The 27,312-nt window shown below is 35.2% G+C and overlaps 3 protein-coding genes and 1 pseudogene across 3 annotated transcripts; 1 reads left to right on the top strand and 3 right to left on the bottom strand.

Moving 5' to 3' along the window:
• Positions 1–2,626: 2,626 nt before the first annotated feature.
• Positions 2,627–7,974, bottom strand: LOC132611160 (uncharacterized). The gene is made up of 9 exons (XM_060325564.1): positions 7,897–7,974; positions 5,162–7,800; positions 4,989–5,075; positions 4,276–4,428; positions 3,909–4,072; positions 3,618–3,774; positions 3,383–3,505; positions 3,206–3,293; positions 2,627–3,041 (listed from the first exon to the last, which is right to left on the bottom strand). The coding sequence occupies exons 2-9, from the start codon at positions 7,547–7,549 to the stop codon at positions 2,860–2,862; spliced, it is 3,342 nt and encodes a 1,113-aa protein (XP_060181547.1). The 5' UTR covers positions 7,550–7,800; positions 7,897–7,974; the 3' UTR covers positions 2,627–2,859.
• Positions 7,975–10,073: 2,099 nt separating this feature from the next.
• Positions 10,074–10,544, top strand: LOC132611636 (E3 ubiquitin-protein ligase SGR9, amyloplastic-like). The gene has a single exon (XM_060326037.1). The coding sequence runs from the start codon at positions 10,074–10,076 to the stop codon at positions 10,542–10,544; it is 471 nt and encodes a 156-aa protein (XP_060182020.1).
• An 882-nt stretch (positions 10,545–11,426) lies between these two features.
• Positions 11,427–15,615, bottom strand: LOC132611635 (probable voltage-gated potassium channel subunit beta; annotated as a pseudogene).
• Positions 15,616–22,678: 7,063 nt separating this feature from the next.
• Positions 22,679–26,559, bottom strand: LOC132610808 (uncharacterized). Its single transcript, XM_060325214.1, has 2 exons — positions 26,285–26,559; positions 22,679–23,069 (listed from the first exon to the last, which is right to left on the bottom strand). The coding sequence occupies exons 1-2, from the start codon at positions 26,469–26,471 to the stop codon at positions 22,876–22,878; spliced, it is 381 nt and encodes a 126-aa protein (XP_060181197.1). The 5' UTR covers positions 26,472–26,559; the 3' UTR covers positions 22,679–22,875.
• Between the last annotated feature and the right edge of the window lie 753 nt (positions 26,560–27,312).

The following is a 27,312-nucleotide window of genomic DNA, read 5'->3' as shown; positions in this document are numbered from 1 at the left end:
TCTTCTCTCTTTGTGTAAATCAATCTCTAACAAGAGAAATAAGAATTTCCTCTCTTCTCTCTTTCTCCACAATATTCTTCTTTCTTACTTTATTATTTTATAACACGTTATCAACACGAGTCTCTAACTAATGGAAGACAGAACTAGAGAACGATTTGCTAGAGGATATTCACGCTTCAATAGGTATTTCTTGAACTATATTCTAGAATGTTTGTATGCGTTGTCTATTGTTCTTGTAAGCACTAATTTTTGTGAAATGCTTTTGATGTGCATATTTTTGAATAATTAGCATCATGAGCAACGTTTGCATCTAAATAGATAACCTAAAATATGCATACATGTAATTACGCAAAGTAAAACCCTTTGAATTGTTCGACGGTTATAGGGCACGTTTGGCTTAGCTTAAAAAAAGTAACTTATAAGCTGAAAACAGCTTATAAGCCAAAAAAAAAAATAAGTTGGGCTACCCCAACTTATTTTTTTGGCTTATTTTAAGCACAAAATGGCTTATAAGCTGGTCAGTTAAACACTCAAAAAAGCTGAAAAGCTGTTTTCAACAACTTATAAGCCAATTCAAATGGGCTCATAGTCTAGAACAAAAACAAATTTAAGGCTTTATGAATTTTTTTAATTGTTTATGTTAACCAATTATCCTCCAAAATGGTAAACGGGTTAAGCCGGTTTGGCTATTAAGTTTATTTTACCCGAGCATAGAAAATTCTGCCATTGATTAGATCAAGCTTTGGATAAAAAGACCCACTGATGCAATTCTTCGTCGGTGGCTAATGAAATTTGCAAGTTTAGCAGTGGGTCTTGACCTACTTTTATTATTTATTATTAATAATATTAAAATTGTACTATTATATGGGCGTAAGGTTTTATACAATACCACTGTTCAACGGCTTACTGCAACAGCGTTCTTACTATATGTGTTATTTTTCTCATATGTATATAACTGTCTATATATCGGATTTTTATGAGTAATATGGCATCAGAAGTGATTTTAATTCACATGCTTCATTGTAATTAAATTTGTTAACCACCAGAAGTGGTAATATTTCTATAAGCTTGTGATTACAACTGAAGATATGTTAGAGAAAAAAATTCTCGAGAGACTATCTATAAACTTTTGAACGATTGATTTACTTAAGTTTTGTTAGGCTTAATACATTGACAACTCTTAAACTTGTTAGTGAATTTCATTTAGACACTTGAACTACGACTTATTCCGATTGAATACCTGAATATATGACAAAATGTTCCTATTGGGCACTTTCGATTCAAATTTTGGAAAACTTTTGCACGTGTTCTCAAGTGCTAATTGCATGGTTAAGTTAACCACTTAAAATATGTCACTTCCTTTAATTATATGAATTTGCCTCAATAAGCTGTAAAACGTCTCAGGCATGTTCCAATTGAGGTTGATTTGTATAATTAAAAGAGATGACATATTTTATATAGTTAACTTAACTACCTAATAGACGCTTGAGAACATTTCGAAAAGTTTTTTCAAAATTTAAACTGAAAGTGTCTAATAGAAACACTTTATCATATGTTCAGGTGATCAATTGGAACAAGTCGTAGCTCTGAGTGTCTAAATGAGTTTACTTGACAAGGTAATGGGCTATTATGTATTAAACCATTTTTTTTTAGTTAATTTCGATCTCCTTCATTAGAAGATGAAGCCTTAGTTTGTTTAACAATTGAATTATTGAACATGTACGACTAAATTGATTCACGTGTAGATGTAATTTGGAGTCAATGACTGCACTGAGCAAATTTTGAGGTTCAATAAATCCTGGAAGCTTACATAATTAACCAAATGCATCATATCCCTGATTCCTTCTTGAGTCGACCACTTCGTTTGTCACCAAAACCGCGTCTAGGATTTGTCTTTCTTCCACGAACACATTCTTAAGAGATAGAAATTATATTGTTCAGCCCCTTCTTTAGTCCACCTGCAAGGACCTTAGATTATCTTTTAGATGCTTCCTAGTAAACTTATAGGCATATAGTCCTCAATGTTCGTTGTTTGCTCCTTTTTCGGTGTGAAGACAGTGATGGACACCTTGAGGTTTCTTTCGCTGTCGGAAGAAAACCAAGGTGAATCCATCTGGTCCGGGGCCTTGCCTTCCTCACCCCATCTTCTCTGATTGCTCTCTCCAAACACTCTCTCTTATCTTCTCCTATTTGATCGAACACTATCCCTCCCATTTTCAGCTTCCAACTAAGCCCCTCGTCATACGAGTGTTCATAGATATCCACTATCGCCTCTCTTGCCTCATCCTCATCCCCAAAATGTCCAGAGAAAAGTAATTTAGGTGGGAACACAGTCAAACCTCTCTATGATGACATCATTTGTTCGGATATTTTTGGCTACTATAGCAAAATGTGGTTATAGAGAACATATAATATAACATAACATGAAAAGTCGGTTCCAAAGAAATCTTGGCTGTTATAGTAAATGTTATTAAAGAGGATGGCTATTATAGAGAGGTCTGACAGTACATGGAAAATCATGATTTACCACAAATATCAGAAACCAATAAAATGTTGATAGAAACAAAGCCATAAATTGGTCACACAATGTCATAACCAGTGACTTGAAAAGAACTAATGGAGGAGTAAAACTTTGGGCAGTTTGCACAATTTCATGTCAAGTCAAACACAATAACAATAACAAAGAGGGACAAGTGAAGTAATTTGGAGACGTAATCTCGTATACCAATTATGCATCCAATGTTCAAAATGATGTGCTCTTCATCATTTACACACAGGAAGCTGAATGTTTTAACAGAAAGTAAAAAACTATTCTTTTTCCTTTTAAACTATTCTTTACAGGCACGAGCTGTACAATTTTTATGTCCTTACTCGAGTCTTTGGCTGGAGGGCTTTTGACATGGCGCGCAGTCTGTTTGTTATCTCCGTGAATGATGGTCTTGCTTCTGGATCAGGTGACCAGCACTCTTCCATCAGTTTTCCCCACTCAGGATCACAACGTTGTGGGAGGGGAGGTCTCAGTGTGTTATTTACAATGCCACCTTCATTCACAATTAATAAAATTAGTTCAATCTTCAAACTTGCCCAGTAAGTCTCAAATTGTCTTGCAGCAGAAGGAAAAATGTATTATTTCCCTTTATACCAAACACACCCTTAATGAAGTTCCAGTTAACTTGAAATGCTATGCGGTATTCCAGAAGCTTACCAATAATAGCACCACAATGCAGGTTTGCATAAGGCTCCTCTCCTGTCAAGATCTCCCACATTGTGATGCCAAACGAAAACACATCAACCTGCCAAACGGATTAATGACATTACTTCATATCTGGAATATAAATGTTCTTCCAGTTTGAAGTTAAGCATATTAACAGAGAGATCTTACCTTTTCAGAAACCCGACTGCTGTTTCCATTCAATAGCTCCGGCGCCATCCATGGAAGTGTTCCTCTAACACCACCCGAAACAAGGGTATTTCTCTTAATCCGAGATAATCCAAAATCACCAACCTGAAAATTAGCGTAAAATTAAAATTTGCTGGCTACTGACTATATACCAGATAAAGTAACACTTGAGAGGAGCTTGGTATTTTATAATCAAAACATACACACATTTGACTACCTTGCACACAGGGCGGTGTGGATCTCCCAAGTTGACTAGCAAATTTTCACATTTCAAATCGAAATGAACAATATTTTTCAGATGCAGGTACTCCATGCCAAAAGCAGCATCTAATGCAAGCATAAGTTTTTTTCGCCGATCAAGCGCTCTACAAGAACTGAGTAATTCCATGGGTTATATTCTGAAAAAAATCAACTAGTTTCTTCGATCAAATTCTTTGAATGTGACAAGTGTCATGTGCAAAAATTATTGAAGCTACAAATAAGTGGATATGAGAAGCAGCAAACTCACCGATCCTTCCTAGCCAGGACATGCCTTAATGACCCATTAACCATATATTCAGTAACTGTAGCCACCGTTCCACCAGGTCCATCTGGAACCACCCCATAGAGTGCCACTATATTTGGATGGTGCAGTTTAGAGAGAATCTTAGCCTCTCTCCAGAATTCTTTGATCTGCAAAACACTGTAGTTAGAAATGTAACGATAGAGGATTACGAGAAACATTTGTCTTTTCTCTTTAGAATTATTAACTCGACAAAGAATTAGTCAATATGGCTGATTTATTTATGAGTAAATTGTCTTATCATGTTTAGGAATTTTATCTTCCATCCATATCTAAATGCAAATTGACTCTATGAATCTGAGTCGGGGCCTACCAGTCGTTCTTGCTCAGACGAACTCCCAGCAAAACAACTTTGTTTTATTCTCTTGATAGCAACATCTGTGCCCCTCCACTTTCCATAATATACTGTTCCATATGTTCCAGATCCCAATTCTTGTAGCTCTTCAAGATCACTGTTTCTTATAATCTGCGAGTAGTAACTCACAGATTTTAGTTCAAATTGAGAGAATCCTCTTTGTAAGTGATGTAAAATTTTAAAAAGGGGAAAAAAGTACATAAAAAGTTCAACTTTTCCATTAATTGAGTTATAAACATAACTACCTATTGCAGTTTATGACCACAAAAAGCTTAAACATTAAAATGAAACAGGAGTTTTTGAAAATTAAGTGCATATTTAACTGTGTATAAAAGGAAAGACACTTTCAGAATTCTTGAAACGATCAGTCCCCTCTGCATTGTATTGCCTACTCGTGCTTTCTTGTTTATAGTATCTGAAATGAAAGTGAAAAACACGAATGTTTCTGCAGACTTATCGTGTACTATTTATATGTGGTATCTGGTGTTTCATTCACTATCATATAGTAGGTAAAGTACTAAACTTGAGAGATCGAATGCATAAAGAACAGAAGATATCAGACTTTGTGGCTCTGGAAGCATCTTTATTGGGCAAGGGATAGGAAAAGTAGCATTCACTATATATCAGAAACAAATATTAGGTTTCATTGTTTAATGGAATTAGCTCTGGACCTGCAAGCCGTAGATCCCAGCCTCCTTTTCAATGATCGCAGAATCAGAGACAGATTCTTCCTTTCCATTAGAATCATTTTTTCCATCCTACAGATTCATAAACTGGTCAAGTTTATTTCAAAAACCAAATGAGAACTGATGTCAATGACTCAAGAAAGACATTTTATTATTACCTCATAATCAGATTCTTCAAGAACATTGTCGACGTCGGTTTCTTCTTCAGCAGATGGAAGCCCAGCACTAGGTTCGTCTTGCACATGTGGGACTACTGTTGAAGATAAAGGTATATCAGGAGGCACACTATCAGTTACATCTTCCACAATAACAGCAATTTCTCGTAATTTGCTGTCATAGGAATCATCTGACGGCTGCAAATGGAAAGCAATTCTATCGGCATTTCCCCTTTCCACAGACTTATGAGGACCATCCACAAGTGTCTGATGGGAAGAGACCTCACGAGTGTAAGCCACATCTGTAGCTGAATTTGGATTTTTCCAATCCAAATAAAAACTAGACTCCTCAGATGAAAATGGCACAGAATTTATTTGGAGGTCATTATTATCCTTTATTATGGAAGGCTGCAGCTCAACATATCGCCCTTCAGTAATATTTGTTGAATATTCATGAGAAATATTAGATGGTATAGCAGTTTTTGTGCCTCCACAGGGTTGAGTATGAGGTGATGTTATTTGAATTATATCGTCATCCATGTGGTGCTGTTTGGAAATGACTATTGAATTCTTTTGAGAGAAAGGTGGTGAAGAAGTGTGTCTTTCCACTTGGATTTTGGGATCTGATGATGATGTGTAGACACTAAGTTTCGACTCCGAGTAGCATAGAATTTTTGGCAATTTCAACTCGTGTTCCACAGCATTAACAGCTAGTATATTGCTGCTTTGACCCCATTCAGCATACTCTCGGTTGCGTTCTCTGGCTTCTATATTTGTCTGATTCTCCTTCTTGACAATTAGGCGATTTTCACCTCTCACCTCATGCTCTTTCGTTGACCATTCTTGTGATGAACTAGACATTGCAAGCGATGGAGATTTTTCTGGTAGAAAATCTGAAGGGGATGAGCTTATTGATTCTTCTCTTGATAAATTGGGCCTCTCTCCCAATCGTGATTCAGGGGCATCTTGATGCATGCCGAAACCAGATGTCATTGCCCTTTTGTTTGACATTAGCTTCTTAGAATCCAACTCTGTTAGACCAAACTGTGTAGAAGACACAGACTGTTTACTAGGGTAATTTGTCCTTGGAGTGGTTTCAATGGGACAATTATAATAGTAGCCTGTGGTATCAACATGATAGGAAGTTTCATATAGTGGTTCATCTACTGCATATGGACTACCGGCATCAACATTATCATATAAAAGGACATGGGAACAGTTAGGATCTTTGATCTGAAATGTCGCTGGGGATAAAGGAGACGATTGAACATATGAAGTAGAGGGGACCTGAACATAAGAAGAACTGGGATTTCGGAGCAGAAACTTCACATTCATTGAATTACCTCCATTACAGTTCTCAAACGGGAGATAAGTTGGGGAATCTCTTTGGCCAATAGGACTACTAAAGTCCAAAGCATTTCCAAATTGACTTGCTTGGTTTGCAAATATCTCCCTGCTAGTGCTTCTACGATGACCTGGCTCAAGCATTCCGTTTACTGCAACAACATACTGATAATCAGCTTCACTTTGCTGTAATGGCATTCCTTCAAAGGAACAAGGGCCCTCAGAAGAATCAGCAGAAGGCACGAGAAATAACCGTAGCCTTTGAGAACTTTTTCCCAAGTCGTGATATTCCTCAATCATGTGCTGAAGATCCTCGTCGGATGACACAGATACAAGTGCATCAAGATCTTCTTCAGGAAGCTGATACTTAATTGTATGAGGTTGATTACAAATTGCTGTTGTCTTTTTGATGAGCTCACTGAAAGTTAGGTTCTTCCTAATTGATATAATTCTCGTCTCCCCACCCACATATCTAAGCTTCCCATCATTCGGCCTTGGTAAGATTCTACCCCCATAGCTGCAGAGTAATCTCATCTTTCCATTGCCACAACTCTCAGAAACTCCTGCCTCGGGGTTATGGATCTGATGTGCATGAGGGGACTCCAATACATGAATGTTTCGACTAGTTGAGAAGGGAGCTACTATATCTCTATTCCTCTCAGCCGAGAATCTTGATGGTTGTTGTCCACTCACATTATATTCCCTTTCAACACCTTCAGGTGCATATGCTATCCTAGGAGAATAATCAGAAAATTGTGTAGTGCAGTCAGAATCGCTTCTCTTTATCCCCAGGAGGTCATGAAGCTCCTTAGATACAACATGACAATTTTGAGATAGATTCGAAACGCCTCTAACTGGTTGATTTTGTTCTGTATCTCTTACTATGTTTGCTTTTCTTGGTGTCAAACTTTTTCTAAGAAACTCTTCTGAAAACTCTTCGCCTGTCTGCATGGATACATTATGTCTATGCCTGTCATCATGATTTTCAGCATGCGGAAAAACATTGCCAGCATTTTGGCCTGAAATTCCACAGGACTCACTAGTCATGGTCTAAACTTAGTTGTACAATATCCTCTCCTTATACTTTGACCTTTACTTCTCGAACGTTTAACCAAATTCATAACCAACTATACAAGAGATTCTCGAAACTTCTGCTACGAGCTCGTGACCCCAAATAAATTAGTCTATGTGCAAACTCAAACCCAAAAGGGTATTGTGGAATTAGCCTCTCTGCTTCCAACAACTCAAATGTCGCACATGAACTAGAGGCAGATCCAGGATTTGAAGTTTATGGGTTCCTACAATGACTTCATGTTAATATACAATAATGACTGAGTTCACAATCAAATATTTACATATATACATATATTTAGTGGATATTTTAATACATATACATGGTCTAGGCAAAAGCTACTAGGTTCCTGTGAACCTGCGTGTTACTCTCTGAATCCGCCCCTTGACACGAACCAACTGAACAACCAGAAACAAAAGGTTATTCACAAAAAATTTGGTCAACTAGATTCATTACAAATATTTTTCGTATTCACAACACAATGTAATTGACTCCTCCTTTCTTACCAGCAGCTACACATACCTAAAACACAATTACACACAAAATATTTTTCATATTCACAGCACAATGTGAGTCCTCAGCAACTATACATACCTAAAATACAATTACCCACAATGTTTTATCAATTATCACACAAGAAGGGACAAGTTCACAATCACAAAGAATTTCTTACACACCACCAATAAAATTCAACAGTTTCAATAAACATTAAGACAAAAAGTCAACTAACAATTGGTAAAGATACAATCTTTTTCAAACCCCACAAACATATAATGCAATATGAGCATTTTCAAAAAAAAAATAACAAACTTTTTGAAATGGGAAAAAGATAAAGATCATTTGTTCTTTAGCCAAAAAGTACCTTTTTTTGTTTGGTTCTTGAAATTGAACCTGGTTTTGAGGCTCTTGAAGATTGCTATTTTTTTGGAAAAAGGGGTTCCAAAAGACATAAAAATGGAACATGAAAATGGATTTTATTTTTTATTTTTTGGATATGTGAGGTAAAGATTGATGATGATGAAGGGGGGTGTTGTAAAATGCGCAACTTTCGGAATATCAAAAGAGGAGAGAAGTGGGAGAGCACCACTCCTTGCAATTACGCGCCATCAACTTAGGACCTAACTATATTATGAAATGTAACCCCCCCCCCCCCCGCAAACCCCCACCCAGACAAAACCCCCCACATAACCGCCAATCTAAATTTAGACACACCACAATTTCATTTTATTTGTTTAGTTTTATCAGACTCAGAATTGAGAATATAAAAAGATATGTTTAAATCTTGTGTTCTTAAATTAAAGATATACTATATAATATGTTAAAAGTTTTTTTTTTTTTTTAAATGAGGTTGATAGTGCTTTTGGTTCCTCAGTTATTGCTAAATTCTGATTTTCGCTCTTGTGATATATGACTAAGCGTATTTTATCCTTCAACTACTTGAAATATGCACTTTTGATCTCTTTGTTTGTGCAAAATCATAAATCTCCTGAATGATTAATTGTTTCGCCATTTGGTTACCATTGTGTTATGTTAAATTTGGATTATTACTCCATATTTGAGAGTAATGTACTTTTAAAATAGTCTAAATATAACATAAATTATCGCACATTTTAACTAATTGAAGGTTAAATGTGTTAAGTCATGTATGACAAGAATGAAAAATTGAAATTTACCCATAATTGAGGGACTAAAAATGCTATGATCCCTTTAACATATTTTATCTAGCAAGGAAAATATATACAAGTATATTTTAAAAAAAAATGAAAGTTGTCTAGACTAACGTTCTGTCATATATAACCTCGTTTCCCTACATTACATAAAATACAAAATACAATTAAGAATAAAAAAATTCAACAATCTAAGATGTCCATCTATTTAATTTCTTGTTGCAGCTCCTTAGTGTATCTCCTGGACTAATACTCAATCAAAGAACAGATATTCGATGAATTAATTTCTCAGCAACTAATAATAAACTAATCTGTGCTAATCCGTCTGACTTTTTCTTACATATTTTTAGTTTGGGCATATTTTCTTCTCAGGGACCAATAAAGCAACTCAAATTCAGTTTTTCCTAAGTTGAGCAGGACTAGGATTGATTTGCCTATTTATTTAAGTCACAAATTTTGTTCCTTTCTCTCATTATAAATACATCCATTCATTCCTCCTAGGTTTCATTCCCATCTCAAACACTTTTGATGATATATGGAAGCTATTTTCACATACAATGATCATCCCTCCTCAGTTGCGATAGTCATAATTCGACAATCAAGAAACAACAATGATATTATTAACCCTTTAGCCGTTCAATTTCAAAACTTAAGCATCAACAACCACAATATTAATACTCATATTACTAATTTACCCACTTTAGCCATTTACTTTCACCTTCGTACTCATGACACATATTGGTATAGACCTTCTCCTCATGAGAGTTTACAATTCCAAGGACAACAAACTCATACCAAATCACGTACTTTCAATCTTGACCCTTCAGAATACATGTCATATGGTATGTTCTACTCTTTCATGCTAACACATCTAGTCGACGGCGAATGGGGTGAGGAGTTTGATCGTAATTATCGTTACGTTGTCATCCATGATATGATTAGTACATTGAGGGAATTTGTTGATCATGAGTCTAACAAGGGTCGCCAGAATTTAAAGGTGTTCGTTGGCGTAACCGTGACCGTTCACCATCATCTTGATGAGAGAATTTTGTTTGAAGAGTCGTCAAATAATAGGATGGTACCTGCTAGTAAGTCATCAATGCAGTTGCTAAAGAGAATTGAGGTTGATGGAAGTATTATGATGAATGAGGACTGTGCGATTTGTTTAGAAGAGCTTGGAAAGGAGCAGAGAGAATTGTTGTGCATGCCTTGCTCACACATCTTTCATGGAGATTGCATTACAAAATGGTTAGAGAATGGTCATTGTTGCCCCATTTGCCGCTATCAAATGCCAACCAAATAGCTAGCTTTCGTATTCTTACAACAACACTTAACAACATATCCAGTATAATCCTACAAGTAGTGTCTCAGAGAGTAGTTTGTATGTAGGCCTTACCCCTACATCTGGTAGAGAGGTTGTTTATGATAGATGCTCAGCTTAAAGAAAGCATTTCAAAGCAGTTTGAAAAGCTTTTTTTCCAAAATATATGAAAGGAAAGAAATTAAGAAGCATTAGTTTGTACATCTGACAAATAGTTGTCGGATGTGTATTTTTTTAAATTATTTTTTTTCCCATTTGTTGCTTTAATGGGTATGAACGATGGTTGATTTGAATAATTTGATAGTTCCAAGCTCACTCATTGATGTTCTTCTTTTACATTGATATTTTATTGTATGAATTCAGTATTCGTGTTACCATATTACTACAAACTTTTCTATTTGATGTAAAGACCTTTTTATGTTATAATTACGTAGTAATTAAGAGTCCACTGCATTGGCATGAACCTGCCCAAAAATCTTAGTCTAATATTGGTTTAAAAAATTATCTCTCAGAATTTTTCTCCCTCCAGTCCAAAATATTTGAGGTAAAACCTCTAAAAGTTGGTCCAAATAAATTGATGTTTCAAAAATACCAAGTATATAGTTCTCTTTCTTAAATTTGCCCTCAACACATTCTCATATCCCATAATAATTATGCCAACCTAAAAAGAAAAGAAAATCATAATTAAGGGCATTTTAGACAAATCACCTCTTTTTTTTTTTTAAGGAGTTGATAAATTCTTCAATCCATATGTCTAAGCTTAAAACCTCAATTATTTAGGACCGGGGGAGTATTTTTAAGTATAATTGAAACATCTGATGACACAGAATTTCAAGTCAGGCCAAGATTTTCAGAAGCAAAAAGCAATATTTAAAAAAAGATTATTAAGGTGTTGGCCCAAGACAACATTCAGTGGAAAGCCAATATCACATCTTGATGCAAAAGCTACAAAATTTTGGCCTCATAATATTTGTCATAGCAAGAGTGTGCAAATACACGGAGAGGAAAAGTTCATCACGAGACCAAGGGCCTGATTTTCACATCATGTCTACCTATATGAATCTGGATTACGCTTCGGTTTGGTTTGAACAACAGCCTCAATCTTCGCCATCACTTCGGGTGTTAGCAATGGAATAATATCGATAGCTTTCATGTTTTCTAGAATCTGTAGCAATTGTAACAGGTAAACAATTAACTAGGATAAGTCGACAGTAATCAAGTGAAAGACGAAAGCACAATAAAAGCCACTGAAAAGGGGCATAAAGTTAAAAAGATCGAGGAAAATGTTAGTCATCAAAGCTTAACAACCACATAGCTTCTCTTTCCCCCCTCATTTTCTCCACTATAACGTGCGCAAGTCACATGACTTGGACCTCTTATTCGAATAAATGGTCCTATCAGCTGAATAGCAGAATCTAGTTGATCAATGTTTAAGTATCTGTTAAGCCTTAACTTGAGGCAAAAAAGTAGAGCCGGTGGTAAGTTTTAATGACTAAAACTGCAGCTTTTCAAGAATGTAAAGCATAGATTTGCCTGGTCCGAAAAATATTGTGAGACATGCACAGAAATCATGTAGGTATAAACTCAAGAAATTTCTGACTCAATCAAATACTGAAGAAGTATCTTGCTAAAAGAGGAAGTGTGATAATCCTTCTAGCACAGAACTCAGTGGCAACTAGGATTGAAGAAAGAAATTCAAATCGAAAAGGTCAAGCTCATGAAATGCATTGGCATAATTTAAACTGACCTGAGACTCTTTAGTGGCACCAGTAATAACGGATGATACATTAGGATTTGACGCACACCAGGCGATTGCAAGTTGAGATAGAGGAACACCTAGTTCCTCTGCAATTGGTTTCAATCCATTCACTTTCCTCAAAACATCATCCACCAATGATCTGCTTGCAAAACTCTGCAGGGAATGTAATTATAACTTAAGTTTGCTTGAACATAGAAGGGAGATAAGAGAATTGACAATAAAAGATACACACAAGTGTACGCATTACATAATAATTTATGCGCACATCCATATCCCCATATGCTTGCTTATGGAAAATTGCACTTATAAAACCTATGTTCTTTTAAATGTGTCATGCTAGGATAAGACCAGTAGCATTTAATGAACTTAATATATAGAACTATCTAAAAGGCCAAGATAGGGGACAATCTTGGATACATCCAGATATTGATTGGGTAATCAAGAGAAAAAATCAGTTTCTCTAATAGAACCTTAATATAAGAAATTGAGGACACAAAATTTGCTAACGCTTCCATGATAAACTTGGCCAACTTAGTGTACAACCACCCCTTTCTTTTTCTTTTTCTTTTACTATACTATTGATCTAAATTACAAGTTGATTATCCAACATGTTCTTCTGACTTTTTCACTTTTTTTATTTTTCCAATTCAACTTCAGTATGGAGATTTTATACTAAACATTGTACGCCAAAGTCATTGCTCAAGAAATTGTTCAGATTGGCTTGGGGATGCTTGTCAGCGGTCTAGAAGCTAAAACCAAACCTCTAATATGTAGTGTCCTATGACGGCCTCAGCTCGGTCTGACAAGTATGCTTTGACGAAAGTACAAACCCCCCCCCCCCCCACCCACCCACACACGGGTGTTTTCTCTCTTAACAAGTTATAAGATTTCTATTTTTGTTAAGTGAAAAAAACTCAAGCTAAAATGCTACTTAGAAATCTTTAAATTGAATCAGCATGGGTAGATCAATCTACTTTCCCTTTCCATTTGGTGATCTAAGGAAATGGAATGCATCAGCCCTCAATTACCAGTTTACCACCCATTGAACAGACTATAAAATCCTGCTGACTGCTGTAAACCAATACAGCTTTGGTGCAAAGATAATACGTGTAACCAATTACCGAAGATAACAGGAGAAATCTCAATTGGTGTTTGTCTGGGAGTAATTAGAAAATTTGAGAGTCAGATTGCTTGCTTGATCCAAATTAATATTGCAAGTTGGCGATCCTCAAACAAATTGATGAACTATTAACAAGTCTGTTCTTAGGCTGATTTAGACCGGGTACGAGCAGGCTAAAGAAAAAGAAGAAATCTTGAACATACTGAAATATTAGCAGATCAAGTCTACAAAGTAAAGAAAAAGGCGAAATAGAAACAAGAAATGGGGTACAATTCTTGAACAAACAAGATTTTCTTGTGGAATGATAAGCAAAGTTAATTTATACCTTGTAATTTTCCAGTGCAAAACGACTATCAGGTGGAATGTTCTTAGCAGTATACTTTCCAGTGAGGACTCCCGAAGCAAGAGGGCTCCATGTGGTGAGACCAAGGCCATAATTACTGTAAAGAGGGATATATTCAGATTCAACCTGCAGTTCCTTAGATTATCAGAAAATGAATACAATGATAAACTGCAGACACAACAAAAGCTAACTTCTTAGAAATTTGTTATAGGCTATTGTGACATTTGCTCACCTCCTTCATGGAAAATGAAAATATTGCAGTTCTACTTCACCTTACACCTAATTAATGGTGTCCATAACGAGGCACAAGGCCCTGTATTCATAGTGTATTAGAGGGTCTTTTAAACAGAAAAATGTGGTACAATGCTCCTTCCTCTCTCTTTTATCATGGAATATCTGATATGAGGAATATAAAAGGGAGCTTACACAAGTTTCCTTCTTGCTTCAATATATTGTTACTCTTTCCTTAGCATGGATTCTAAATAATAGAGTCAAAATGTTATGCAATCAAGAAACTAGTAGTCACATACAAATAGATTGACCAAGCATCCCCTTATGTGATTAATAGCAACTCAATACTCTAAATTGAAGTCAGATGAGCACCCATGACTTAAAATTTTGGGTCTACCACTGCAAAAGAATAAATCCTTTCTACAATTTCACACCAACAAACCAGAATTCTTTTTGTCCCTTCCCCTAATCTCTCTCTTTCCCTATCTAGACTGTAGCAAGTACCGTAAATAGGGGTGTCAAATGGGCGGTTGTGCTGGATTTGGGCGGGTTAAAATGGACTGCGTCAATATGACCCGTCCAAAAGTTGCTTGGGCTAAAAAGCGGGCCAATCCAACCTGCCCAATTCGTATGACATCTTCTTTTTTAATTTCTTAAGTACCCAATAAATTATTGTTTATCTTTATTATGGCTACATGACACATCAAATAAAAATTGAAAAAATTGATAAGGTTCCTATGGTCAACTTAGACTACATATAAGCTCAATCTGGGATACATATCAGCTGGGCTGAAATGAATGGACTGAGCTAATAAATTAACCCGCCCAAACTTGAACGAATTGGGGGGTCATGTTTTCATGGGCTAATAATTTTAACACGCCTAACCATAAGTAATGTGCCAAAGAGAGAATTACAGTGAATACAAAGCAGAAACAATCTAAACGGCAAGAAGATTTCAGTAAAGAAGCCAAAACCAACAAAGGGAGAAAAAAAAACAAGATAAAGCACAATAATAATAATAATAATAATAATAATAATAATAATAATACTATTGTATTCAGGCTGTTCAACAATAGGTCCAACAAGATCCAATCTTTGAGCAACAGACCAAGCTTCAGCAATCTGTTGAGCAGACCATTCACTAGTACCCCAATAAAAAACCCATCCATTATCAATAACATAATTCATAGCTCTCACAGTCTCTTCAATAGGTGTACAAACATCAGGCCTATGACAATATATCAAATCCACATAATCCATTTCAAGTCTTTTTAAAGAACCTTTTGCACCTTCAATAATATGTTTTCTTGATAGACCTTTATCATTAGGACCATACCCACCCCAGAAGATCTTTGTAGAAACAACTATGTCTGAACGTTTCCAACCAAGTTCAGATATAACTTGTCCCATGATTTCTTCAGCTCTACCATTAGCATAAACCTCAGCATTGTCGAAAAAGTTGACACCATAATAACGACAGTATTGTATGAGTGATTTTGCTTTTACATCTATTTGGTTACCAAATGTTACCCATGAACCGTATGAAAGTTGTGATACTTTTAGGCCAGATCGACCGAGATTCTTGTACTCCATTTACATTGTTTTTAGGCAATCAAGAATCACAGTAGTTGCCTAGCAAGAAACGTAATGCAAGATTAGTGCTCCCTCCATTTCAAATATGTAATTTGGGGGGGGGGGGGGGGGGGGGGGGTGTACACACCATTTAAGAAAGTTAATTAAAAACATTAATTAAGGGTTGAGAATTGGTGTGTTTACACCCTGTAATTACAGAATTACTTTGTAATTTTTTTTATTTTTTATTTCAATTTATTTTTTATTGCTATAAAGTTAGTTTGGAAAGCCACTCATGTAATTGAAATTAAGTGTAATTACACAGTTTTGACATATTTGTCAAGTCAAATAATTACATTGTCAGCATGTAACTGGCGGGAGGTAATGACAACCAATTCTCAACTTTAATTCTCAATGAGAGTTGAGAATTGGGTGTAATTATACCCTGTAATTACAGAGTCACTTTTAGGTTTTTTATTTATTTAATTTAATTTCTTTTCTTTGAATTTATTTTTTATTAACTTTTATTTTTTAATTTGCACATTTAAATTATTTTTATTTTTTAAAATATTATTTATATTATTTGTCTTTCATTTTCTTTCTTTTCGTTTCCAACCTTTACTTCTTGTGATTCCATGTAATTACTCGTATTTTTTTAGTTTTTTTTCTTATTTTCTTCATTTAATGTAAATACGTTATTATTTTAGTTTTAAATACACTTCCTAATATTAGAAAGAAAGAGTCATTAACAAACTTGACACATAACGAATGATATTATTCAAGTAGAATTTCGTTGTTGAATGAGGTTATAGACTTATAATATATGTTTTCACTTTATTTTGAATTATATTTTTTAAGTTATGTTGGAACTTATTTTATGTTATGTTGGAATTTGACATAAATATATAACTGTATTTATTTATACCAAACTCAACTTACGATAGTGAAGTGATTTAATATTGTGAAAATATATATGACTAGTTAACTATGATTAAGTGATAGATTTTTATGTATAAACATATGTCATGCATATATTCGTCTAGTGTAAACACCTGGTGGAGGTAAGTTTTAACATCTATAAATTTGAAGGGTTTTTCATTCATGACACGTCTTATTCGTTGAAGTCTTAGAGCATGTCTGACCGGGCTTCCAGAGTGCTTAATTATTTTGGAAAAGTGTTTGTTGGTGGAAGTGTTTTCTTAAAAAGTACTTTTGAAGACCGAGTAGCAATTTGTGTTTGGTTAGACAATTTGAAAAATATTTTTGCCAATATTAGAATAATTTGTGGTTGATCAAGATTTCAAAAGTACTTCCTAAAAAAAGCTACTTTTTCAGCTTCTGAAAGGTAATTTCTGCTAGTACTCAAAAGCACTTACTTTTTCCCTTAACTGTTTGACCAATCAGTCAACTCCCTTTTATAAACACTTTTTAAGAAAAATAAATATGTTTAGCTTCTCAAAAGTTGGTCAAATAAGCTGTATCAATTAATCTACGACGTGATCAACTAAATTATATGATGCGTGGGCTAGGGGTGTACAAAGTAAATCGATAAACTGCACCAAACCGATAAACTGAGTCAAACCGAGAAAAAAACCCAACTAGTGGTTTGGTTTGACTTGGTTTGGTGTTGGCAAAAAAAACCCGACCATAATTAGTTTGGTTTGGTTTTAGCTAAAAAAAGTCAAACCGAACCAAACCAACCCGACATTATATGTATTCAATTTTTAAAATATTTTATGCATAAAAATATTTATTTGTAATGTAATTTATAAATATTTCTTAATTTTTTTCATAGTTTTTCATCTATTATCATACTATTCAAGCTTGAACTTAGGATTTTGAATGTGAATAAGTTTTATATCCTATGGATGTTAGTAACTCATATAAAGTCCAAACCAAAATCAACTCAACACTAATACTAACAAAAGAATTTCAATTTACCCATAGAAATGACAATAATGTTGGATATCTATTTTTTAGTTTTGCATAATTGGTTTAGAGAGTGAAAATACATAACTTAAGTTTTGTTTTTTCTTGTCATGTAATTAATACTTATTAGCCGTACTTATTTTAGCATGACTTAGTATTTTTAGATTATGGTCATTTTCTTTATGGCTTATTAATTAGCAATATTTATTTTAACTAATTTTATTATCTTTTGTTGAATATTTTAATACAATGTCATCACTCTTCTCACATTTTATGTTATTTTCTTATGAAACACCTTAATTACATAGTTGTATCTTACTAGGACTAAAGAAATATTTAACGTAAAAGCTATATGTTTTGTATCAAGATTATTCCGGAAAAAAAAAACAAATAACCCGAGAAAATCCGAGGTTGAAAAACCCGAATTTTATTGGTTTGGTTTGGTGTATAAATTTAAAAACCCGACGCAATTGATTTGGTTTGTTGTTTAAGAAATTCGAACCAACCCGATCCATGTACACCCCTAGAGTCGTGATCCATGATGGTACTGGTGATACAGGCTCTTATGCGTGCACCAAAAAATACAAAGAAAGTGGCGTTTTGCATAGGCTTATTAGAATCAAGGAAAAATGTCTAAATTTACTCTTATTGTTTACTCATTACTGTTTGTTTTAATATATATCATTATTAATTTATCAATTTATCGGAGACCTTATGGGTATGGCGTTATCTTTTGTTTCCAATAAATACCTTTTCCACAAATAGTTTTCTACCTTGAAAAAAATGATATGATTCTAATTTTGTGAATGATGACTAAGCAAATTGACAAAGCTGTGAAATACAATTGAAAAAATCAGCAACATTTCCAATATGGCGTTACCTTTCGTTTCCTACATGCCCTTTTCCACATTATTTTATTGAAAATACTACTCTTACAACAAAATTGTTCTGTGGAATACAAAATAGTTTAGAGTAGGACCCTATATTTGATTCAGCGGATCATTATGCATGTTCGAATATTTTCGACGAAAAGTGACATGTGGAAATTAATTGATAAGTTGCCACCACATTATATTATGGTCACTTTAAAGGAAATATCATTGTACGTGGTACGTACCTAGCTGACGGAATTTTTATATGTTCATTCTAAACTAACCAGTTTATGTGTTCTTAATTGTCTCAAATTAAAAAAGATGACTTCTTTATATGTACCCGAGGGGAGTCGAATCCCCATCCAAAAGGCTATCTAAGCTAAGTGGGTTCCATCAGGACAGCTGGACCAAGACACCACGATTTTACTAGGTCCCCAATAGATATTCTTTATATATTTAATAAATTTCTCAATATAAATACAGAATCTGTGGAAAAGTTATTGGGTTCTCCGATACCCTAGATCCGCCCCTGACTAGAAGTTTTTTTTTTTTTTTTCTCTGGGAATTTTCATATGATCAAATTATTTCTTACTTATTTCACGAACGGTGAAAAAAAACTTTTCTTTTATTAAAATGGTACAAGTGACCACGATATATTGGTATAATCTTAAAGATGTTAAAGCAACTTTTTTTTTCTTCTATAGATGTTAAAGAATTAACCTTAAATTTCACCAAAAATGTTATTTTGATCTTGAATTTGAAAAGGACAAATGCTTCTATAGTTACCCATCTAATTAATTATGAGACAAACAAATAAAAGCCAAAAGAAATTAAAAAGAGTTGAATAGGATAAAGCTGTATACATGAACCACATAATAACCAAAAATTTTTTTACCAAAAACAACATTTAAAAAATATGCTCCAAGTCCACATAACAAAACAAAAAAAATGATGGTTTAATTGGAACAGTCCATCAAATTTTGTTGGGCCTGAAAGGCACCCGCCTTGTTATCCTTCCACTGCACGGAGCGGGAGTTGTTCGTTCCTCTGTGAAACCAGCCTCACGTTGTCCGCCCCACTTTAGGAACTAGGCAGCCCATTCTTACGATTGGGACATGATCCAACTCTATGCTTGAGCAGGGCAGACCAGAGATTAACCCATCAAGCCCTATGAGACATACAAATAAAAGCCAAAAGAAATTAGAAAGAGTTGAATAGGATAAACCTGTATACATGAACCGCATAATAACCAAAAAAAAAAAACAATCTAATTGACCAAAACCAATATTTAAAAAATATGCTCCAAGTCCACATAACAAAACAAAAAAAAATGGTGGTTTAATTGGAACAATCCATCAGGTCTTGTTGGGCCTGAAAGGCACCCGGCCTGTTATCCTTCCACTGCACAGAGCGGGAGCTGTTCGTTGCTCTGTGAAACCAGCCTCACGCTGTCCGCCCCACTTTAGGTTTTAAATATGCTCCAAGTCCACATAACAAAACAAAAAAAATGGAGAGATTAGCCCATCAAGCCCTATGAGACATACAAATAAAAGCCAAAAGAAATTAGAAAGAGTTGAATAGGATAAATCTGTATACATGAACCGCATAATAACCAAAAAACATAAAATCTAATTGACCAAAAACAATATTTAAAAAATATGCTACAAGTCCACATAACAAAACAAAAAAAATGGTGGTTTAATTGGAACAGTCCATCAGGTTTTGTTGGGCTTGAAAGGCACCGGGCCTGTTATCCTTCCACTGCACAGAGCGGGAGCTGTTCGTTGCTCTGTGAAACCAGCCTCACGCTATCCGCCCCATTTTAGGTTTTAAATATGCTCCAAGTCCACATAACAAAACAAAAAAATGGTGGTTTAATTGGAACAATCCATTAGGTTTTGTTGGGCCTGAAAGGCACCCGGCCTGTTATCCTTCCACTGCACAGAGTGGGAGCTGTTCGTTGCTCTGTGAAGCCAGCCTCACGCTGTCCGCCCCACTTTAGTGGGAACCAGGCAGCCCATTCTTAAGTTTGGGCCACATGATCCAACTCTGTGCTTGGACAGGGCAGGCCAGAGATTAGCCAATCAAGTCTTGTTGGGCCTGAAAGGCACCCGACCTGTTATCCTTCCACTGCACAGAGTGGGAGCTGTTCGTTGCTCTGTGAAACCAGCCTCACGCTCTCCGCCCCACTTTAGGTTTTAAATATGCTCCAAGTCCACATAACAAAACAAAAAAAAAAAAATGGAGAGATTAGCCTATCAAGCCCTATGAGACATACAAATAAAAGCCAAAAGAAATTAGAAAGAGTTGAATAGGATAAATCTGTATACATGAACCGCATAATAACCAAAAAAAATAAAATCTAATTGACCAAAAACAATATTTAAAAAATATGCTCCAAGTCCACATAACAAAACAAAAAAAAAATGGTGGTTTAATTGGAACAGTCCATCAGGTTTTGTTGGGCCTGAAAGGCACCTGGCCTGTTATCCTTCCATTGCACTGAGCGGGAGCTGTTCGTTGCTCTGTGAAACCAGCCTCACGCTATCCGCCCCATTTTAGGTTTTAAATATGCTCCAAGTTGGGCTCCAAGTTAGGTTTTAAATAACAAAACATCGTTGCTCTGTGAAACCAGCCTCACGCTATCCTGTTATCCTTCCATTGCACTGAGCGGGAGCTGTTCGTTGCTCTGTGAAACCAGCCTCACGCTATCCGCCCCATTTTAGGTTTTAAATATGCTCCAAGTTGGGCTCCAAGTTAGGTTTTAAATAACAAAACATCGTTGCTCTGTGAAACCAGCCTCACGCTATCCGCCCCATTTTAGGTTTTAAATATGCTCCAAGTTAGGTTTTAAATAACAAAACAAAAAAATGATGGTTTAATTGGAACAATCCATTAGGTTTTGTTGGGCTTAAAAGGCACCCGGCCTGTTATCCTTCCACTGCACAGAGTGGGAGCTGTTCGTTGCTCTGTGAAGCCAGCCTCACGCTGTCCGCCCCACTTTAGTGGGAACCAGGCAGCCCATTCTTAAGTTCGGGCCACATGATCCAACTCTCTGCTTGGACAAGGCAGGCCAGAGATTAGCCAATCAAGCCCTACCATCTGGCAGGGCCCAACATTCTACCAACTTGATGCCCCCATTTGGGTTACAAGCTATTGAGCTCGGCATGCAGTGTAGATCTCATAATTAATATAACCAATCAAAGATTAATATTAAATGAGGATGTGGGATATTTGTTCATTCCACTAGTAGCAAAGCATCAAAGGTTATTAGTGTGATGCTCCATTTTTCAAAATAACTGGTGTTTTGACAATAAATTATCTCAACTAATTAACATGGACAAGGCAACCAAGTTTAGAAAGTACTAGAGCAAAAACATTCACGAAACAGTGAAACAAAGGAGGATTTCAGCAATATCATTTACGAAGTGAGGGTATTTCAACTTTTTCATTAACTATCTAAGGAGATCTTTTATGCCATGGATTGAACGTGAAATTTAAAGCTGTTCAAAAAATATTTATATTTCCATATCAAGCATTTTCATAAACCAGTGGATATACTTGTTTTAGTAATCCTTGTTTCCTAAGATCACAAAATTTTGGTCACTATCTTATACGAGTCTGGGTGTCTATCAAATTCGTTATGTCTTTCATGAGATGAATGATGGGCCTGGGTGTCAAAACTGTTATGTTTCTCATGAGATGAATGATGAGTTCACACGTGTGAACCATCAAGAATCTTTCTATGAGCCAGTGGCTTTCCCCGTCGTCTAGCCATCTACTAGCTTCGACCAACCAAGAGGATTCTTTATACAAAGGAATATAGTTTCAAAGAGTGATCATGCACACTCTAACCATTGCCATCTAGATACCAATTCTATGAATATAATAAATTTGGTGTCTGATTCCATAACTTATTTTATCTTACAATTCTGGAGAACTAAGCTGATGACTCAAATATCTTGTTGCTATTATGAATTTTACATGAAACTTCTTTTCTTCTCTTAAAATATATACTCCTTTAACAGACTTTTCGGTGTCATTACCCAAAAAGTGACTTATATTTAAGCACTTCTAGAGTAACTAAACTTTGAATTCTTTAGAAACTCATCTCTTCTTATAAATATTTTTCAAATTTTGATTAACTTCTAATCCATCACTAATATTTGGATAATGACACACCGAAAAGTACTGTTAACGGGGGTATATATTGTAAGAGACTTTTATGTCAATGGATTTTATGAAAGATATACGCCAAACTTTCAGCAGCAAATTAATCACACACGAGAAGCACAAAAGTTCAAGGCAATCACATTTAAGTTACAGTCAAGAAGTGCATAGCTAAAGATACTTATAGTACAGCTAGCTGCTGTAAATCTTTTTGTACATATGATACCTTCCCACACCCCCAAAAGAACCAAAACCAAAACAAAGAGGCCTTGCAGCTTAGACGTAAACCAAAAGACCGGAGCAATACAGAAGGTGGCTAAACGCGACTCTCCCACAAGGACTCATTGCGAACCTTGCTAGACCCTAATAGCCGCTCCACATCCGTTGGAGGGTTCAAACCAAGTTTCTTAGCACGCTCCCACCTGTCCAGTCTGCTCATTCCAAGGCATGGCCCATAAACCATATTCATGTCGAATTGCCTCAACACTTCCTCATTCTGATCATAATTATCTGCAGATTTGACAATAGCAAGGTGAACAAAAGCAACCTCTTTCAGATCACATAATATATTAGAGAAAAAAGAGAGAGAAAGAGCAATAACTTTCAGAACTTAAATATTCCACACTATTTTTTGTGAGCTCAATACTGAAAGAACATAAAGATTGCACGTAGTGTCCGTAAATTGTACATTTCTTATTTTTGCTTCCGAAGCTATTAAATCCAAATGGTCACCAATGAAACAGAAATAAACCTCAGTGGTCATTCCCCTTGCTTCACTATAATTTTATTTGTAAGTAAAGGCAAGTTCTTTTCTTGCTAGACCATATAGACACAGTTACAAGCCAATTTCAGCCGCCATGTTTTTAATACATCTGTAGTAATGATTAATGATTAAAAAGATGAGAAAATAACAATTTTACCTCTCCAATCCCCTTCCCACCCCGAAAAGGAATAGCACATTGTTTCGTAGGATAACATTTTGCCCAAAAAATATTGACGAATTAGTTCTCTTGAATCACAGAATTCAATACGATCTCGCTGATTAATTAAAGATATGAACTTCTAATGTTAGTATGCCAAGGCCATAGACTAAGGCAGGATCAGAGATGCCAGTTTTTGGACGACTTCAACGGCTTTGAATCCACAAGAATATAGATATGTTTTTCTAATTTAAAAAAATTGTGTTTGCACACTCTTCAAACATTTTACAATTATTCATCAGGAACATGGCTTATTATTTAAGAGGAACAAAGTATCTCAAAGAAGATATTCAAACAAATTGAAGAAGGAAATTAGGAGATGAGATGATAGGCTAAAAGGGGAAGAAACAAATATTGGTAATCATTTTATCTCACAATAGTTAGATCTTGGGAATGTTATCTTATTACCTTGAAGTAAATCTCCTGTATACTCCCTTTTTTACCAAGTGTGACTACTATACAAAAAGCTACCTTTTTCTTTTTGAAAACGGTAGTGTCTGGTCCAACTTGAGCACACCTCGACTATTCCACCTTACTTGCTGAATGACTACTATACAAAACGCTTTGAGTACTTCTAATCCCTAGTCAATCAATACTGATACTAGAAGAGCTGCCCCCGCAAACAACATGAGAGTAGGTTAGGCTATTCACTATCTTGCTTGAACCTTCGCTTAAAAAGATTCGCCAGCTCTAATGAGTGCAAATTTACAGACCTCAAATAATGTTTTCTTCGTTTCCTTTTTCCTTCCAAAATTATATCAAAGTGAAGAATGTTTTCCCTATTTCCTTATCTTAAAAAGTCAAAAGTCCCTCCTCAATCATATCTCAAGGAAAAAGTCGCAAGCGTGTCCCTTTTTCAATAGAGCAAAACAACAAGTACATGTGTATTTCATAGTTCGTCTTCATCTTAGTTGTCTCGTAATAATTTAGAGCCCGTTTGGATTGGCTTATAAGTTGCTTATAAGCTGTTTTCAGCTTTTTTGAGTGTTTGGCTGGCCAGCTTAAAATCATTTTATGCTTAAAATAAGCTCAAAAAAATAATTGGGCCCATTTGACTTAGCTTATCTAAAGCAGCTTATAAGTTGAAAACAGCTTATAAGCCAAAAAAAATAAGTTAGACTACCCCAACTTATTTTTTTTAGCTTATAAGCTATTTGCAGCTTATAAGCATAAGCCCATCCAAACAGGCTCTTAAAGCCCGTTTGGATTGGCTTATAAGGTGCTTATAAGCTGTTTTCAGCTTTTTTAAGTGTTTGGCTGGCCAGCTTAAAGTCATTTTGTGCTTAAAATAAGCTCAAAAAAATAATTGGGCTCATTTGACTTAGCTTATCTAAAGCAGCTTATAAGCTGAAAACAGCTTATAAGCCAAAAAAAATAAGTTAGACTACCCCAACTTATTTTTTTTAGCTTATAAGCTGTTTGCAGCTTATAGATATAAGCCCATCCAAACAGGCTCTTAGTCCCGTCATCCATTGAAGGAGTATTTAAATTTTTATAATGCATTTGTTTGTGGGTTTGGTTTGCGATTAAGGTTTAAGAGAATACCTAGTTGTAGGAACCCCTAATTTGTAATCAACCAAAAGCAAGAGTTCAATAAAGGGTCACCAAAATTCAAAGCACAAGCATGTGTACAAAAAAGAGAACTCCTAATTTACCTCAGAAAAAGAAAACGAATAAGTCCCAATTTATGTGGCACATTTTTTATGAGAAAATTACACTGTATGTTAATTGGGGTAACAATGCTACCAAAATTGACCCATTTTTTTAATTCTTACAAAAAATGACCCAAACTTTTCTCTCTCTCACTCTCTCTCACTCTCTCTCGCTCTCTGCCTTTTTAATATGTTAGTATATGTTGGTATAAGTATCTGCATATGTCTGTACATGTTTGTATATTTTGAGCTATTTTTTGTAACGTAAGTTTTGAGCTATTTTTTGCAATGTAAGTGACCAACTTGTATATTTCTGAAATTTTCTCTTTTTTTATTTCGGGAGTCAAACGAGTTTTATTTGACCGCGACTTTTTCATGTGCCTTTTAAATATTTTGAATGGTTAACTATTGTAACTTATACTCGTACTTCTTCTGTAGCTTCTAAATATATAAATTTTTGTCCGAATTCACAGTCAAAATTAAGAAATTCGACTCAGAAATTGGAATTGTGCCACATAAATTGAGACAGAGGGAATAACAAAATTTAAACATGGAAAATTATGCTCTATGTCTACTGGAAGAAAATATTTACGCCACGTAGCCCATACTTTGAGTTTGCTACCCGGCTTAGCCCATATTTGTGTATAAACACATTTTATACACTTTTATTGTATAATGCTTGCCCCACAGTATAATGTTGTATATATTGTATAAACTGAAAATATAGCTACATGGCATAATGTTTTATGTTGGGCTGTATATTTTTGAAAATTTCCCATTTGAACATGAAAAATTACGCTCTACGTCTACTGGAAGAAAATATTTAAGCCACGTAGTCCATACTTTAAGTTTGCTACCCGGTTTAGCCCATATTTGTGTATAAACACATTTTATACACTTTTATAGTATAATGCTTTCTCCACATTATCATGTTGTACATATTGTATAAACTGAAAATATGGCTACGTGGCATAACGTTTTATGTTGGGCTGTATATTTCCCAATTTAAAAAACCCTAATGCCAAAATTAAAAAGTACCCAATACGCAACATAAATTAAAACCAAAAAGGGTTGAAAGCAATTGATGTTTGACCTTGCAAATCAAGAGATCCATGAGAGATGAGTGCTGAGGGTTGAGTAACATTAGAGCCAATTGCTGCAGACTTTTTTGGTGAGGTTGATTTCTTGGTAGATGTTGAAGACGATTTTGATTGTTTAGTGATGCCACCACTATTCTTTTTTTGCTTGTAGAAACCTTTCATGTCTGATTTCGACGCCATTGTTTTTTTTTTTTTCTTCTCTGAGATTTTTGAATTTTGAATTTGTTCTTGTGGAGAATTAAGTTGGAGAGGAAGAGTCTGTTGGAATATTTTGAGTTTAATTATATGTCGGATTTTGGGCCTTGTAAATGACTAGCATTGGATTCATGTTTTTTGCGCGGATTGTCCTTCTTTTGGGGGTGGTCTTTAAATTATGTACCTCGTATTTGTGGTCTTTAAATTTTGTCCTTTATATTTGTGATCTTTAAATTTTATCTTTCACTTGAAAAGGTGGATGAATACTTGAGGTTCTGAGTTCGAACCCCCGCTTAGACATGAAATAAAAAAATAAATTCACAAGGCAAGGCTGAGGACGTGTATGCCGGATCCGACATACACTCCTTAAGGAAAAACTAAAGTTATACCGGATCCGGCATAACTAAAATTTTGCCTCATAAAACAGAACTTTTCCTTAAGGCATAGTTTATTTATGTCTTATGGGACACAGTTTTAGTTAAGGCATAACTAAAAGTATGCCCATAAGACGGAACTTTTCCTTAAGGCATAATTAAAAGTTTGCCTTGAAAAATAAAAATAAAATATATATGCCTCAAGGTAAAGTCTATCCCCTTCGATAGACTTTTGGATAAGCATAACTAAAAGTCTGCCAGAGGGGGCAGAGCGAAATTCAAACTCTGGCTTGTGAATCTTTTTAAAAATTTTGATTGCACGGGGGTTCGAATTTGAAACATATAAGTTTTAGGTGAAGGGCAAAACTTAAAGACCCGCAATGTGAGGGGCAAAATTTAAAGACCACCCCAAAAAAAGGGCGAATTGTCCGATTGGATTTGGATAACTTTTG

Source organism: Lycium barbarum, chromosome 9 (genome assembly GCF_019175385.1).
Source record: "Lycium barbarum isolate Lr01 chromosome 9, ASM1917538v2, whole genome shotgun sequence".
Classification (NCBI taxonomy): domain Eukaryota; kingdom Viridiplantae; phylum Streptophyta; class Magnoliopsida; order Solanales; family Solanaceae; genus Lycium; species Lycium barbarum.
This window is presented reverse-complemented; position numbering and strand designations above follow the sequence as displayed.

Bases quoted from the DNA above. Each gene is read 5' to 3' on its own strand.
- LOC132611160 (XM_060325564.1), bottom strand. From the start codon at position 7,549: ATGACTAGTGAGTCCTGTGGAATTTCAGGCCAAAATGCTGGCAATGTT. The intron at 4,429-4,988 runs GTCCAGAGCTAA...TACTACTCGCAG, and splicing joins CTGGGATCTACGGCTTGCAG to ATTATAAGAAACAGTGATCT. The intron at 3,042-3,205 runs GTAAGCTTCTGG...TTGTGAATGAAG, and splicing joins GCATTGTGGTGCTATTATTG to GTGGCATTGTAAATAACACA.
- LOC132611636 (XM_060326037.1), top strand. From the start codon at position 10,074: ATGTCATATGGTATGTTCTACTCTTTCATGCTAACACATCTAGTCGAC.
- LOC132610808 (XM_060325214.1), bottom strand. From the start codon at position 26,471: ATGGCGTCGAAATCAGACATGAAAGGTTTCTACAAGCAAAAAAAGAAT. The intron at 23,070-26,284 runs GTCAAACATCAA...TCAAATCTGCAG, and splicing joins TGGATCTCTTGATTTGCAAG to ATAATTATGATCAGAATGAG.